This window comes from Monodelphis domestica, chromosome 2 (assembly GCF_027887165.1).
Source record: "Monodelphis domestica isolate mMonDom1 chromosome 2, mMonDom1.pri, whole genome shotgun sequence".
NCBI classification, from domain to species: Eukaryota; Metazoa; Chordata; class Mammalia; order Didelphimorphia; family Didelphidae; genus Monodelphis; species Monodelphis domestica.
In genome coordinates, this window is record NC_077228.1 from 486,070,022 (window position 1) to 486,087,191 (window position 17,170).

A 17,170-nucleotide genomic window follows, 5' to 3' on the forward strand; every position below is an offset into this window, starting at 1 on the left:
ACTTTTTTTGTCTCCAAGGTCCTATTTCCAGTATTCTTTGCTATCTCTCATAAATTGTAACCTTATTAAACTTGCATGAATATAAAATTAGATGAATGCCGATATGTATATATACATATATATACATATATATGTATATATATAAAGTAAAGAATGGAATAACCCAGTAACTCATAACTTTTGCTTAGGTCGCAAGGTCAGCGTTCTTAAAAATATTTCCTTCAATATAAGAGATAAGTGCCCTAAATTCACATCTAGCCTACAACATATAAACCTGGCTGCTTCTCCCATCACTAATAGACTTTTTTATGTGATGCTTCACAGGGTCCAACAAAAATATCCAGCTCCTAATGTAAGAAAGGAAGGGGAGGAGGGTGGAAACTAATGAGGCCTAAGGGAGCTTCAGTTCTGCTCCTCCCATAAGGGAGGGGAGGAGGAAGGATCAAGTATTATCCATAGTACAATTCACCTGCATGAGATTGGTAGAAGGAATGCCAGATAGGAAGCTAATAAAATCATTCATTTGAGAAGTGATGAGAATTCAAATATAATGATTTGGAATCAAAGGATATAGTTTTGCATCTTGGATCTACTGTTTAATACTTACATAAACTTGGGTAAGCTACTTAATTATCTTTTCTGCTCCTCAGTTTCCTCATCTATAAAGAAGAGAAGTAGAATATATAATCTCTAAGGTTCCTTTAAACTCTTAATATATTATCCTGGGTTCTTATGAACTAGAATAATAAAAGTGAGAATAGAGAGGAAGGAACATATTTAAGAGGTACAGCATAAGTGGAGACCATGGGACTTGGCAACCTATTGTGGGAGGGTAAAAGAGAGTGAAGTGTCAAAGACAACTCCAGGGTTCCAACCCTGGTGGTACTGGGTGGATGGTAGGTTTGTTAATTAGAATAAGGTTGAGAGAAGGAGTAAATCAACAATATAAAAATTACTTATAGGTCAAAGAAGAAGACTGGAAAATATTGACTTTGTTGATAAGGAGTGAAGGAAATAAGTCTCTTTTAAATACTATGTGCTAGGCACTGTGAAAATACCTTATCAATATTATTTTATTTTACAGTTGTAGAAACTGAGGCAGAAAGTTAAATAACTTGTCCAGAGTATGTATGGAATCATTAGAATATAAAAGAAATGTAAACAAGAAATGAATCAAGTAATCCATTCTCCCACATTTTCCCAGTCATTGAGAGATGGAAACTTCTTGTGGGTCAAGGATGCTTTTAGTATAGGGAGAACTGAAAATATGTATAAGATTAAAGGACAAGAGCCAGTAGAGGGAAGTATCAAGGATAAATGAGAGAGAGGATAACTGATAGAGCAAGGGAAAAGAAAAGATGGAATGAAATAGGGTCATTTGCCCATGACCCTATTTCATTCCATCTTTTCTTTTCCCTTGCTCTGTCAGTTACAAGAGGGGATTGGGGGGGGGGGACATGAATCTTGTAACCATGGAAAAATATTCTAAATTAACTAATTAAATAGAATTTTCTCAAGATTAAAAAAAAAGTACCAGAAAGCAGTAATCATCAAGACCATCTGGTATTGGCTGTATTGGGTATATGCTCCCAACCATAGCAATGTATTAGTGGAATACATTAGGAACATAATACACAATAGTAAATGACTGTTGTGGTCTAGTGTTTGATAAATCCACTATATTTTGAGAGAAGAAATCATTATTTGACAAAAATTACTGGAAAAACTGGAAAGTAATTTGGCCGAAATGAAATTCTATACAGAATTAGGGTCAAAATGGGTACATGATTTAGACATAAAGGGTTATATAAGAAAATTAGGAGAACATGGAAAATTTTATTGGTTAGATTTATGGATAAGGGAAGAACTTTATGACCAAACAAGAGATAGAGTATTATAGGGTATAAGGTAGATAGTTTAATTACATGAATTAAAAAAGGTTTTGCACTACAAAACCAATTCAGCCACGATTAGAAGGAAATGCAGGAACAAGGGAAAAATATTTATATATACATCTCTGATAAACGTCTCATTTCTCAAATATAGAGAGTATGGAGTCAACTAAATAAGAATACAAGTCATTCTTTAATTGATAAATGGTCAAAGGATATGAATAGGCAGTTTTCAGAAGAAATCAAAATTAGCTCTAGGCATATAAAAATGCTCCTAAAACTCTATTAATTAGAGAATTAAAAGTTAAAATTAACTGATATACCATGTCATAGCTAATAGAAAGGCTAATATGACAGAAAAGGAAAATGACAAATATTGGAGGGGATGTGGAAAAGTAGAAACGTTAATGCACTTTTGGTGGAATTGTGAACTGATCCAACCATTCTGGAGAATAATTTGGAACTGCATATTCTTTACCTAGCAATACCACCACTAGATCTTTATCTCAAAGAGGTCAAAGAACAAGGAAAATAACCTATATGTGCAAAAATGTTAAAGAAGCTCTTTTTTGTGGTGGCAAAAAAATTAGAAACTGAAGAAATGTCCATCAATTTGAGGATACTATTATGCTTTAAGAAATTATGAGGAAGATGATTTTAGAAAAACCTGGGAAAACTTACCTGAACTGATGCAACAGAAACAGCAATATTGTACAATGATCAACTGTGAATGACTTAGCTTTTCTCAGAAATACATTATTCTTATTTTTTTGGTCTATGTTTTCTTTTACAATGTGGTTAATGCATGACTGTACACATATAATCCATATCAAATTGTTTGCTCTGACAAAGAGAGAGCAAGAGAATTTAGAACTAAAAATGTTTAAAAAACATGTAAAAAGTTTTGTTTATATATAATCAAGAAAAAAATTTTTTAAAATAAATGCAAAATAGACTTTTGGGGGGGGAAATGCATGGGAGACAAAGCTTTATTTAGTTCTTTCAATTGTGCAAAAGGGGGAGGAATGAAATTGTGGGAAAAATAAATAAAATATTTAATGTTTCATGTTTTAATAGGTTAAAAAGTTTTGAATTAACTGTGAATTTCAATAAGATTTCATTAGAAAACAAACAAATAGCACAAGAAAGGATAACTACAATCCAAGAATCCAAGAAATTGCAAAAAGATATTAATGTAAGTTGATATATATTAGTAACTTTTTCTCATTTTAGTTGTAATAGACAATCTCTTAAGACTTCTGCTTCTAAAATTGATTCTTTTTGCATTGGCAGTGATAATAGACAAAAAGGATGGGTGAAATTTACAGATAAACCATAAATTTAATTTTATATCAATATACCAAAGATCTGGGGACAAGTGGGTGGCTCAGTGGATTGAGAGCCAGGCCTAAAGACAGAAATTCCTAGGTTCAAATCTGACTCCAGACACTTCCTAGCTGTGTGAACCTGGGCAAGTCACTTAACCCCCATTGCCTAGCCCTTACCACTCTTCTGCCTTGGAATTGATTCCAAGATGGAAGGTAAAGGTTAAAAAAAAGATCAAGCTTCAGTAGCATGAAAACCTCTGAAACAGATCTAAGTACTTAAAGGACATTTAAAAGCCTTCATCTGGCTCTAGCCTATGTCTCTATACTTATTGCACATTACGTTCATTCATATACTGTTCATATTCATACTCAATGGCTTATTTGATGTTTGCAGTGTATGACAATCTTCTATTTCTGTGCCTCTGCATAAAAAGCATTATGCCTGCAGTTCCTTCATTTACATCTTCATATCTCAGCTCAAGTACCACTTCCTATGTGGTCTGTTTATCTTGTTTATCTCCAATTGTTCATGCCCTCTCCCATGAAAATTATTTTGAATATTAATTTGTATTTACTTATCTGTATACATGTTGTTTCTCCCCAATAAAATGTAAGTTTCTTGAGGGCAGAGACTGTTGTTGTTGTTTTAACCCTTACCTTCCATCTTATAATACATACCAAATATCAGTCCAAGGCAGAAGAGCAGTAAGGGCTAGGCTGTTGGGATTAAGTTACTTGCCCAGGGTCACACAGCTAGGAAGTATCCGAAGTCAAATTTGAACCTAGGGCCTCCAGATTCCCGGCCTGGTTTTCTCTCCATTGTTACCTAACTGCTCTTCAGAGACTGTTTTTTTTGATACTACAAAATAGTTTCCTCCCTCCCTCCCTCCTTTCCTTCCTTCCTTTCTCATTCTCTCATAGAATCATTACTAAACATCAGTTCCAAGGCAGAAGAGTAGTAAAGTCTAGGCAATGGGGATTAAGAGACTTGCCCAGGGTCTCAAGGCTAGGAAATATCTGGGGTCAGTTTTGAACCCAGGACTTTCTGTTTTCAGATCTAAGTCACTATCCACTGAGCCACCTAGCTGTCCCTACCTCACAATTTGTATTGTAACAGTTCTAGTTCAAGCCTTCATTATCAACCACTGAGACTATTGCAATTGCCTCCTAACTAGTCTTCATACTCCTGTTTCCTTCTTTTTTCTGCTCAAAATCTTTAGAAGGTCTACAGAATAAAGTTCAGATTCAGTTCCTGGGTATTAGAGACTCTTGAAAATTTGGCAGGACCAAGACTTTGGGGTCTTGTCTTTTTTTCTTGACTTTTCTGTTTTCCAGCTAAATTGTTCTGGATTGGCATTTGAACTGGATCTTGAGGGATGGGCAGTATTTAAACAGATAGATAAGATTTCAGTAGGGGTGTGTGTGTGGGAGGTTAGCAGGATTGTGGAAAAGTTAAAAAGGAAAATTAATGGACCTTGAATTTGGTGGGTTTGGCACTAAGTAAGAGTGATTTTAATATTAATCTTTAAACTTTTGTATTTAAATATGTGAAATAATCTGGATAACATCAATTATTTATTTTTTTAGGATAACAAAAAGCAAGAAGAAAAGATGATGAAGCAAATTGAAAATCTAGAAGAAACAAAAAACCTATTGAGGCAAGGAAAATGAGTGGCTAAGTATTTTGGGCCAATTATGCTATTGTTTCCTTTTAATGTAGTGAGTTTTCTGTTAGTTTATTGCATTTAGTTCATATTAGTTTTATGTGAGATATTTCATTGGTATTAGTTCTTCCTCCACCTATGCAAAATATAACCCCTCCATGCCTTAACATAGATAATTCATTGATTTTCTATGGTCCAAAAAAAAAATCACCCAGTGGCCAATCTTTCAGTGATTAGCCCCACTTAGGTAGGTTGGTTCTTGTATTAACATCAGCCACTAGTCTTGTATTCAAAGGCTTTCCAGATAGTAGGACCTACTTTTGAGAGTTTATGCTTTGCTATCATTCAGGAACCCATTGATTTTCATAGAAACATCTTCAAATAAATGCATTTGCCATTTGTTCTTTTTGCATGAATGATTATGACCTTAGACATATAGCCATATAAGTTATTTTAAAAGCATCTGCATCATTCTAATCCTTTTCAAAATGAAGCTTGTGGAAATCCTAAAACTTTCCAATATATCTTAAGTATATTGGGAATGAAAACTCTGTTGCTTGTTTTTATTTTATTTTTAAAACTCTTACCTTCTGTCTTAGAATCAATACTAAGCATCTATCCTAAGGCAGAAGAGCCGAAGGGCTAAGCAATTGGTGTTGTGATTTGCCCAGGGTCACACAGCTAGGAAGTGTCTGAGGCCACATTTTTACCCAGGACTTCCAGTCCCCAGGCCTGGCTCTTTATCCATTGAGTTACTTAGCTGGCCTTCCAGCATTATTTTTTTGTAAATATACATTACATGGACTAATTAAGTTATAACTCACCTATTTAGCATTCTTGTCAGCCAATATCAAGGAAAATCAGTGGTTAATTAAATATTTTGGCTACAAATGAGACTGGGTGAGAAAGTTGGGTTATAAGGTAAAGCAACTTTGTCATGCAACTTGTCATGATTTTGAAACAATACATCTTTCTGTCAATAACATTACTTTCAACAGACAAGTTTATTGAAAGTCATTAGTAACTAATACTAATCCATTCCTATGAAATTATGACATATAATGATGTTTTAAAAATAATAACTGATTATGAACGAAAATAAAAAGAGAAAATAATGTTCATTTCTTTAGCTAGAAACAAATGTTTATTTCATGGAAAAATTTTTTTGACAAAACTTTTCAATTTGAGAATTGGGTAAAGAAAAAATTAATGTAATCTTGTTTAAAATATAGGTAAGTAAACTTCCTTATCAAGCCTGATGTTCAGGCAAAAAATAAAAAAAAAAGCAAAATAAAACCTAGTGAAGGACCCTAAGATAGTAAAATAAAAAGAAAATTCAAATTGCAATGTTACCTTCGTTTTTTATTTCTATAGGGATGAACTGGATGCTGTAAAAGAAGAGTTAAAACAGAAAAATGAAGAAGTTGAAAGTAAATTGAATGAGAGTGAAGAAAATGTATGTTATATTTGTAATGCCTTTGTCAGTTGGTTGCCTAGCCTATGTATGTCATGACAGATTGGGCCCATTTCAGTAATAATATTTATGATTAATACTTCAAGAAAGAGTTTACACTAAGAATATCATGATTTGTCTTAAGGACTTAAAAGTCCTTTGCTCCCTGGCAAACATTCAAGCTGGAAAGTTTATGTGACAGGACAGGTTTTATTCAAACTAAGAAAAGACTGGAATCTGAACCTTTTGATGGTCGGGAAACTTATCCTGACTTTCTTAGAGAATCAAGCAAACACATATTTTTCTTCTTTTTCACTTGCGGTTACTAATTATATTATTACAAAAGATTATCCCTGGAAACATGTAGTTCTCAGCTATGGTTGATTATTTTGTGGCCTGCAGGTCTCTTTACAAATCCAAGTTAGAGTGGTTATTTCTATCTCTTCTCTTTTATCTTTTCTAGCTGAGGTTCAAGGCAGTCTTTAAGTCCCAGTTTATCTGCATCAAATCTATTGACATGTTTTGAACCTAATGTTTGATTTCTGTTCAGCAACTCTTTCTAGGTTCTCTTAAATAGTTTATCCTTTAGAGGTCTTCTTAGAAGAGTATGTTTTCCATATCCTATTATTACAGTTTTGCAACATCAAAATAATACTATAAACATATATTAATAAGAGATTCATTCTCCTAATTATAAGAAAGTAGTTTTTCTTTTACACAATATTTTGTGATTTTATGAGCACAATTCTTCTGGGTCATTGAAAATAATATAAAATTAAGAGTAAGGTAATTTACCAAATAAATATTAAAAAAAAACTTGAGGGGAGGCTTTTTTAAGAAGGATACAGAAATAAAATGGAAAATGGATGAAATAAAGTATAATGATATTGGACTGATTTTATATAAATTGGAAGGCAGAGATTGCAAATAGAAAAAAAAAGCCTTTTACTAAAATGAGTGTATTCATACTTAAAAAACATTTCAAACATTTTTTTTCAGGCCAGAAGCATTGAAAATGAAATTTTGAAAAAGGATAAGCAAATAAAGATATTAGAAAACAAGGTATGATCAAAATTATACATTTTGGAGAGTAGAATTTATTGTCTTTTTAAGGTTTTAAATCTTTCCAAGAACTGATTATTCCACTAAATATTTGTGTAAGATAATTGAAAATAAAAATGATATTTTGAAGGATAATGATTGCATGGAACAAAATATGATATTTCAAATCTGCTGAACCAAATAATAAAGCAGAGGCAGAGGAACTTGTGTTTCTTTCTTGTGAAAGAAAATCCATTGCAGACTTTTTACTATAAAAGATTGAGCTATTAAAAAATGCAATTCCATGAATTTTCATATCAAAGAAAAATGAACACAGGATAACTCATTTAGCTTAGTCAGAATTTCTAAGTCACAGAATGGGTGTTAAAAAATAGTTATGTCAACTTAGTCTCTTTGCATAGCTCTGTTCTTAGATGATCTCTACTATACTAGAAATTTGAATTCTACCTCTGGCTCTCTCTGCTTTGATAAGTGAACCGTTTGCCCTATCTTGTGATGAGTGAGGTTTCCTAGAAACTTCCTGCAACTTTCTCAACATGTTCTCTTTTGCCCCACCATTTTTATTCACCCTCTTTTGTGTGGTCTAAGTACCTTGAGCTCAGGAGCTATCATGCTTTCTTTAACTTTTTATTCCCAGTGATTAGCATAGTGCATTTCACTAAGCAAGCATTTACTAAATGCTTATTCTCTTTCTTTCTGTGTCCATCTCTGTCTGTCTTTCTCTAACATTTTAAAAACATCTGAAAATTCATTGATTTTTCAAGAGGGGGGAGGAAACTCCAAACAATGGAAAAGTATCATATATGTGATTTTCATCTTTTTTTTTTAAAGGTGACAAGACATCAACAATTACTGACCCATATACTACTTTTATATCTTTAAAATCTATGAACGTCTTAGAATACTTTGAAGGTATCATGGAAAAACATGAGAGTTGAATAGGCAGGCTTTTGCAGATAATCTATAGTAGTCCACATCTTCATTGTCACAAATTAAACTGAGTTGAAAAGAATATAAGGTGGCTATGGTTTGTTGATATATTAAAAACATTTTTCCTAGATAAAACAAAATAGAACCTTGAAGGCTATCTTTAAGCCTTTATTTGTATCTCTAACATATATGTTAAAAATCTTAAATACAATATTCTTTGATTTATGTGACTATGAGAATAACTTTGTTAAACTATAATTTATGAACAAAAAGTGAAGTATAAAACAAGGAGACAAAGGCTTTACCAGTGTCATAGTCTGCATAGTGTCCTATTGATGGTAGCATTCCCCCAATTTTTTTTGAGGGAAATGTACTGATTTTACGAAACTCAGAATATTTCAACCTCCCCTTCGTGAAATTAACAGTAATTACTGTATTTTCAGCCTAAGTAATCATATTAGAAAAGTTATATTAATTTAAAACATATTACACATACTGTAGCAACAAGACAGTTCATTGACTTAGTAATTAGTATGTATACATACACATATATGTATATATGTGTGTGTGTGTGTGTGTGTGTGTAATACATACCTATTACAAATAAAATATATGGAAAAGCTAGGTAGTGCATTGGATAGAGTGCTGGGCTAAGAGTCAAGTAGACTCATTTTTGTGAGTTCATATCTAGCCCCAGATATGTACTAGCTGTGTGTCCCTGGACAAGTGACTTGATCCTCTTTGCCTCAGTTTTCTCATCTGTAAAATGATCTGGAGAAGGAAATGGCAAGCCAATCTAGTCTTTACCAGATGGGATCATGAAGAGTTACACATGCTGAAATGACTAAACAATATATATATGTATACTGAATATATATTCAAATATATATGTGATACATATATATATATATATATATATCTTGGAGAAGCACTATTAAAATAATAAACTGATCCCAGAATTCAATAAGTCAGGCTTGATTACATTTTGGAATTTGTATATTGCTTTCAATAATCAACCAAGTAGTTTTTTAAAGTGCATTCTTTTTTTTAAACAGTTATTCTCTAAATGATCAAAATTGAAAAATGAATCAAATAGAAATGAAAACATGTATCATAGGTTTAAGCAATTGTATCATTGTCAGTAATGGAATGTGAATTGCATGTGAAAAGTGGCATAAAATACCTCAACAAGGATATTTATGCCATAAAAAGAAATAGATCCTTGAGGAATAATCTAAATGGACATTTAGTGATGACTCAAGTGCTGTATTGGCATTTAAAAGGATCTATGCTTTTACTGATGGAGGAGACTGCAATTTATTAATGATTTCTGACTTTGTATAATTCTTGTCTTAATTCTCAAAATCTTCCATAAAAGGTCTACACAATATGTTGAGTTTTCCTCTCAATCTCTTGATACTATGTGGATGCCAATGTAGTATATGGGCAATATCATTAAGCGATTCCTTTCTCTTGCCGTGTGAAGGGCCCACCTCTTTTTCCTGTCATATATCTCTCTGACAACCTACTTTATGATGCTTCTTTTATATGTTTTTTTCATTATTTTTCATTTCTGGTTGTGTAACTAGTGATTTTTAATTCTTCAGGAATTGTGGAGTTTCATGATTTGAAGCCATTCTCAAACTCTCGAAAAAATATTTATGTTGAAAACATGGGCCTTTGTTTTAGGGAGAAGCTTGAAGTTATTAAATGTACTGAAGAATTTTAATTCTGTCTCCTCCTCTAGTCTCGTCTTGCTTATTTTCTATGTACACTCTCTAAAATGGGTCAGTTCTAAGAGTTTATCTTACAACTGCATATCATAGGCTAATGAGGCATTTTTGTTTTAATGTGTAGATAGGCAGGCAGAAATCTTTAGCATGATTATGGATCTCATTTAGGAGGATCTCTCAACCTCTGTATCTATAAATATGTGCTCTATTGTAGAATATAGGATATGAAAGTCTATCTGTTTCCTTTTCCTACCTTCCTCAAGGATACCCTTAATGTTTACATAGATTATTCTTATAAAAATTATAGAAATGGGATATAAGGCATATGAAATATGATAGTAATTATTTTCTTATTTGCTTTTTTATCTAATAATAAAAGTCCATGATTTCCCCCAAGGATTTGGTATCAACTCCCCTTTCAGATATCTTAAGAATCTAACCTTCAGAATCCTCAAAATTGTTTAACTTGCAGCATAAATATTTTCTATGTACAATTTATTTAGTCCAGCTGTAATTCCCAACTTTGCATTCCTTAGTGCCATTTTTACTTCCTTAAAATTCATATGCACCATCCCCAAAGTCATTTAGCTTTTCCTTGAAGAGATCTTCTGAGGGGGGAGTTCATCTACTTCAAAGGTAACCTGTTCTACTTTAAAACAATTCTAATTGTTAGGAAGTTTTTCCTGATATAAAACATAAATTTTCTTCTTTGGAACTCCTACCTGTTGTTTCTGGACCTGTCTTCTGTAGCTAGACAGAAGAAATTCCATTCTTTTCCATATAACAACCTCTGAAATAATTGAACTCTGTTGCTATGCTGATAATCCCTTTGCCCCAAAGTGCTCTCCAAAGTAACTAGCTCCTATTCCTTCACCTGAACTTCATGTAATAAGAACTTAGTCTTTCATTGTTTTTATTGCCATTCTCTGGGTCCTCTTCACCTAAACAATGTTCTTCCTAAAATAATGAAGCCCCAAAGTGATCACAGTATTCCAAATATATTCTGACTAAGGGATTATCACCTCCACATACTAAAAAAACTTTGTTTTACAACAGCTTGAGATCTCATCAGGTTTCTTGATCACCATATTACCCTGTTAATTCTGAAGTACTCTAGAAGTCCCTAATCTTTTATAGATAGATTGCTTTCTAGCCATTCATCCTCCCTAGTAAAATGTTAATAGTACTTATAAAACTGATGTTTGAAATTTTTCATGTTATCTGACTGGATTCTTTAAGAAGGGCTTTTAAGCAGTGAAGGCTTTGAAAAACTGCCAATCCCCCTTGTAAGCATGTCCCTGCAATGAAGCTTGCTTGTTTGCATTTTTTTTAAAAGGACTTTTTAGAGCAAAGTATTGTGTATGAAAGCCAAAAATAGGATAATTGTCTAGACTCACAATAAATGTAGGAAATAACTACAAAATATATATTTTTTATTTTTAGTTTAACAGTTTAAAAAAACAAATGGAAAATAAAACCAAATCCTTTGAAGAACTGCAACAAGAGGTATGTCCAGTTTAAGGGCAATTTAGAAATAAAAAATATTATGACAATAGCAATTTTTAAAGCAATAATGTCTTATTTCCCATTATTCTTATATAAATAAAACATCAGTGTTCAACAATAATAACAATTGTGACTTTTTCATTTCTAAAAATCAATTTACAGAATAAAGCTTTAAAAAAGAAAAGTATAGCAGAGAATAAACAGTTGAATGCCTATGAGATAAAGGTATTTGGAGTTTTCATATTATGTTTTAACATTTTTATCTTGTAAAATAAAAAAACATTTTGTATTTATTTGGTATAATGCATAAACAGCTTTGAAATCAAGAAACCTACATTCAAGTACTATGTTTCTGACCACAGACAAATTGCTTTATTCTATCAGTAGTATTGCAGATAACTACATCACACTTTTGGCTCTGGGGGATTCTTAATCTGCTTTAATGAAGAGTTTTCTACACGGGGACTTCACTATATCAATGAAATCACATATCTGACCGACATTGCATATTGTTGCCTTTTGTCATAGAGGATTATGTTTTGGAACTAAGGAAATGAATTCTTTTAATTGTAATGTATTACATCTTTCAGAAAACAAAATAGTTATTATATTAAGGTTTTATATAAATGACTGACATAATTTGAACAAGGTATTGGAATTTGACAAATAAATGGGAAAGTATTGAGCTTATAGTTCTGGTTCAACTTTGTCATTTTTTTGGTGTGGCCTTGGGAAAACCTCTTAACTTTTTTGAGGATCATTTTCCTCCCCTGTAAAATGAGTACCTGCCAGAATTATGAATGTCAAAAGAGATAATGTACACAAAATAATTTGTATCAGTAAAGCATATTATATAAACTACAATGCATATTTATTGCAATAGCAAATTAAAACCAGAGTTCCCTTTTTCATTAAATCACTGATAGTCCCTTTTAAATTAGAATAGTTATTTATTCTAATTGTGAAATTTTGAATTCTATTAGGCTGAAATTGAGTAACAAATTCTATGGTACCATCATCATAGGTGCATTTTAAAAAAAGGGGGAAAATAAACAATTGCTCAGATAAACACATTTTTAAAATATGTTTTTATGTGATATTAAATTACAGGATATGAGAAATCTATTATTTTGGAGGAATGAAAATTCTAATAGAGTCTCCTTAAAATATTAAAGCTGGAAAAGTCTTTTCAATCATCTATTAGTTAATATTAAAGCAAAATTCATAAAAGCAAAAAATAAATGTGGACTATCACCAAAGAAAGCAGAGCACTTATCAATGAAAATACTGTTTTTTCTCATTAAAAGATAAACAAATTAGAATTAGAGCTAGATGATGCTAACAAAAGATTTGAAGAAATGACTGACAACTACCAAAAAGAAATTGCCAACAAAAATATATTGGAAGAAAATCTTTTGAAAGAGGTAGGAAAAACTAAATGTTTGAAAAATATATATCTTAAGATAATGTAATTTCTTCCTGTTTGCAAAAGGAAAGGATTCAAAGTTCTTAATAAATTTGAGAAACAATTATTAAAGAAGTTATTTATACTTTTGGTGTGAAATTTATTTAAGGTAATTCCCTAGGGCTATTAAATGATAATTTTATAGCCATTTAAAGTGTAGTTGTTATTGTTTATACCCAAATTTTTGTGTATTTATTTCCCAAAATGCTATTCTCATAGTATCCTACTATTGACCTATGCAAATGAAATTTTAAAAAAAGTTCAATTAATGGATTAGTTTATTATAACAAGTGAGAGTGTTTTTTCTCAAAACCCAGTGTAAATTCAAAATATAAAGAATAAGACCAATTTTAAACTTATGTATGTAATAATATATTTAATGGTTATTGAGTAAATAAAAGCTATTGTGTATCCTGAAGGACCATTAGAAAATTCACGAAATAATTTCTATTTGTAATTCATTTATGAAACGTTATACACTCTATAACTTAAGGTGATGTAGAAAATGTCAATAAACCTTTGAATCTTGTTCATTTGGAATAATGAAATGTTTGCACAATTGTTTATTTATGTAATAATAACTAATGAAAGTAAAAACTAGCTTACTTATTCAATAAAACTAATGAAAGTAAAAATTAGCTCAAGCAAAGGATTCAACATAATAAAAATGCAAATAGTGCAAAGCTAGTGAATTTTCTAATCTTTTCAATTGCCTATAGTTTAGATTTGTGGTATAGGTAATAGAACATATATATTATTGTGTGGATTTGTTAAAATAAAATTAATCTATTGATTATGCATTTTATTTTCATTATACTTTTTCATTGATAGGTTGAAAAAGCAAAGACAATAGCTGATGAAGCTGTAAAACTACAAAAAGAAATTGATTTAAGATGTCAGCATAAAATTACTGAAATGGTAGCACTTATGGAAAAACACAAGGTAATTTAAAAAATTTTTGTTGATGTAGATTTAAAATTTATCTTTTGACATACTTGTTTAAAATTAAAAAGAGTGAGCATACCTGTAAGAGAAAATTATTATGTCTATGCAATAGTTGTCTTATTTTTTCTTTCATACTTGGGCAATACTTTCTATCAATCATTTTTTTTAAAAAGTTAATTCAGATCTTCTGTAACAACTCTTAAGGTTTTTTTAGGTTTAACTTCCCCATTCTTGCTTAAAAATGTAACCTGATATGCAACAGTATGAATATTGTTCGAATTCTGAACACACTTTTTAATTGTTAGAGTTCTTTGTTCCACAAATAAAAATAACTTTTTGCCCTTAATTCTTTTAAGTTTCAATATGATTAGGTCATGACTTACTCATCAGTATGTCTTGGATTGGCAATATGGAAACCATATAAACTGGAATTTTCTGAATTATATAACTTAAAGACAATTTACATATATTCATATATATCTCAATGAGATTTTAAAATAACATGTTCTACAAATGTTAGCATCCATTTGGTATATAAGGTCCTATAAGAAGAAAAATGTATTTTATTTTGATATCTTTAAAGATTTTATGACTTTCTGTTTTATATAGGATCAATATGATAAAATAGTTGAAGAAAGAGACTCAGAATTAGGACTGTATAAGAACAAAGAGCAAGAACAGTCAATGAAAAAAACATCTTTGGTGAGCTCTTTAAAACATAGGACAAATACTATGTTTAATTCTGTCAACACATTTGAAAAGAGAAAATTTTTGTTAAATTCAGTTAAATTATACTTTTTTAAAGTCTACATGATTCTCTTATTATGGCTTCCTATAGCCATGCATGCCTATAAAAGGGTTTTTTTTTTTTTGGTTTTTGGTTTTTGCTGCTTCTTTATTGTTTTTATTTATTTAGCTAGTATTACTGAATTGCCTAGTAGTTCTATGGAGTTGTCAGTTGTTTTAGGGTGGTAAAGATACAGAGAAGAAGAAAATCAGCATAGGATGGGTGATATACAGATGATCTCAGAGTCAGGAAGATATGTTTCTGGTTTTGCCTCTGATACATATTAGAGTTTGTAATATTTGGTGTATCTCTACTTCTCAATTGCTTAGACAGCTTACTAATATGGTAAGGTTACAGACCAAACCAATTTAAGATCTGAATTGGTAAAAATTGTTTCTTCAGTGGACATTCCCCGTACTGATAAAATATCTAGCAAAAAATCCATTTAACTTTTTAAGGAAATGGAAATATATTCCTAAAGTTCTATTTTCCCATCAACTTTTTGACAGGCAACTACAACAGCAGTTACCAACCATGCTGATTTAGTCTTTTACAAAATAGAAGTTCAACTGGGCCAGCCTCCACTGTTACTCACTATTGCTTTCATATTTCATGAGGTTCCCTCTAAAATTCCCCACAGAAGCTTTTGTAGATCTTGTACACTGAAAAACATCCCATCTTCCCTCAGCTGATGGTTCTTTTTATAGACATTTGCAAAATTATCATATCATATTTTTTTCTCAGAAAGATTCAGGACATCTGACATTAGGTCCCTCAACTCAATTTTTGGTAGTTTTTATCCCTTCTGATTTCTCTTACAACTCAGCTCTTATCTGTCTGCCTTCTCTAGAATTTGCTTATTGTTCTCTATTGGCTCTTTTCTATAAATCCACAAATTCCTACAACCCTCCAATTTCCTACCACTCTACCCACCACCACATTTTTGTTCCCTTTATGTTTACTGCCATATGCCTAGTAAAAATAATTCTACTGTCTCTATTTTCTCAATACTCTGTTATTAATGCCTTGTGATATGTTTTCAATCAATCAATAAGTCAACAAGCATTAAGTAATTACTTTGTGTCATTCTCTGTGCTAAGATGGGTGATACAAAAAATTTTTTTAAGTCCTTCAAATTATAAGTGTTGAGTCTTACCTTGTATTAGAGAAATTCCTGAGATATGCCCCAAAAGAATAGAGACAAAAAATGAAAAGTAAAATAGTTGGAATAGGATGACAGAAGAATAATGCTTAATAGACATTTAGATACAGTCATCAGAAAAGGTGAGAAAGAGGAATAAAAGTTCTTTGGAATTTGGATCATGAGACTAATAAATAGTTGGGAGGCAGATTAGAAAGGTAAGCAAGAAAATGGATAGCAACAGAAAATGTAAATAGTATAGAGCAGTGGGAAAAAGAAGCAAAGCAAATAATCCCATGGGAAGATTTCTATCCCAAAGAAGGCATAGAGAATTTTTACTAATGGCCTCATACATTTTTTACAGATATTTTCAAAAAACTATTTCTTCAAGAGATTTCAGAATTATGGTAAATTAGCAGCCTGATTATATAGAATTTCAAGTTAATGTTTTTCAGATGAATTTGTTTCTGGGTGAAATGGAAATTTATTTGCATGGTTTTACTTGCATGGCAACTAATATTGTGATGAAGCATTAATTATCTTTATCTCTATTTTCTTTAGGAAATTGAGGTATCTAGCCTCAAAAGCAAACTTTCATCTCTTGAGACTCAACTTAAAATAGAAACTGAAGAGAAAGTAAGTTTATGATATCACATGGGGAGAATTTTTAGATTAATCTTAAGACTATGCATTTAATGTAATTTTGTTTTTGACACTACTTATCCTGAAATAAAAAATACCATGACTGTCAAAGATAAATGGGGCAGAGGAAATTGTATATTAGCTTCTGAATAATTTGCACATCAAAAGGAGACTATAAACTATCAAGTATGTTGAATGTACATATGTACCCATGTGCATGCATGTACATTTGCATGTTTCTAATTGTGGGCGTGTTTCAGAAATAGTGTTCCAGATAATGATTGTGTAACAGAATGAAAATAAAATAAACTGTTCCTTTTATACAATGGAGAGGATGACTATTATGGCTATATTCTGAGGTCTTTTACTTTGCCTCTTAAGTCCTTAGAATCAAACAAAACTTGAGATATAACTTGAAGTAAAAACAATGTAATTCTCAGGAAGAAAAGATTGCATAGAAGGATAACTAGTAATGTTATCTAGTCATAGTTCTGCTGATTTAAACCATAAATGAATGGTCTACCTAAAATGATGACAGAAAATTTAGTCAACCAACTGTTTTTTCCTAAGTCTTTTGGTCTATCATCAACAGTGTGCTCATAAAATGTTTTAACAACCATCT

At 31.3% G+C, this 17,170-nt stretch overlaps 1 protein-coding gene across 3 annotated transcripts in view; it reads left to right on the forward strand.

The window, feature by feature from the left end:
- The window catches only part of SYCP1 (synaptonemal complex protein 1), a 75,546-nt gene that overhangs the window by 34,971 nt on the left and 23,405 nt on the right, over positions 1-17,170 (forward strand). For all 3 annotated transcript variants that reach the window (XM_007485237.3, XM_007485233.3, XM_007485236.2), the window contains exons 19-28: positions 2,970-3,087; positions 4,808-4,878; positions 6,259-6,340; positions 7,337-7,399; positions 11,506-11,568; positions 11,731-11,793; positions 12,876-12,992; positions 13,865-13,975; positions 14,588-14,680; positions 16,468-16,542. In XM_007485237.3, the coding sequence (XP_007485299.2) occupies positions 2,970-3,087; positions 4,808-4,878; positions 6,259-6,340; positions 7,337-7,399; positions 11,506-11,568; positions 11,731-11,793; positions 12,876-12,992; positions 13,865-13,975; positions 14,588-14,680; positions 16,468-16,542 (856 nt within the window). The remainder of the gene's footprint in view (positions 1-2,969; positions 3,088-4,807; positions 4,879-6,258; positions 6,341-7,336; positions 7,400-11,505; positions 11,569-11,730; positions 11,794-12,875; positions 12,993-13,864; positions 13,976-14,587; positions 14,681-16,467; positions 16,543-17,170) is intronic.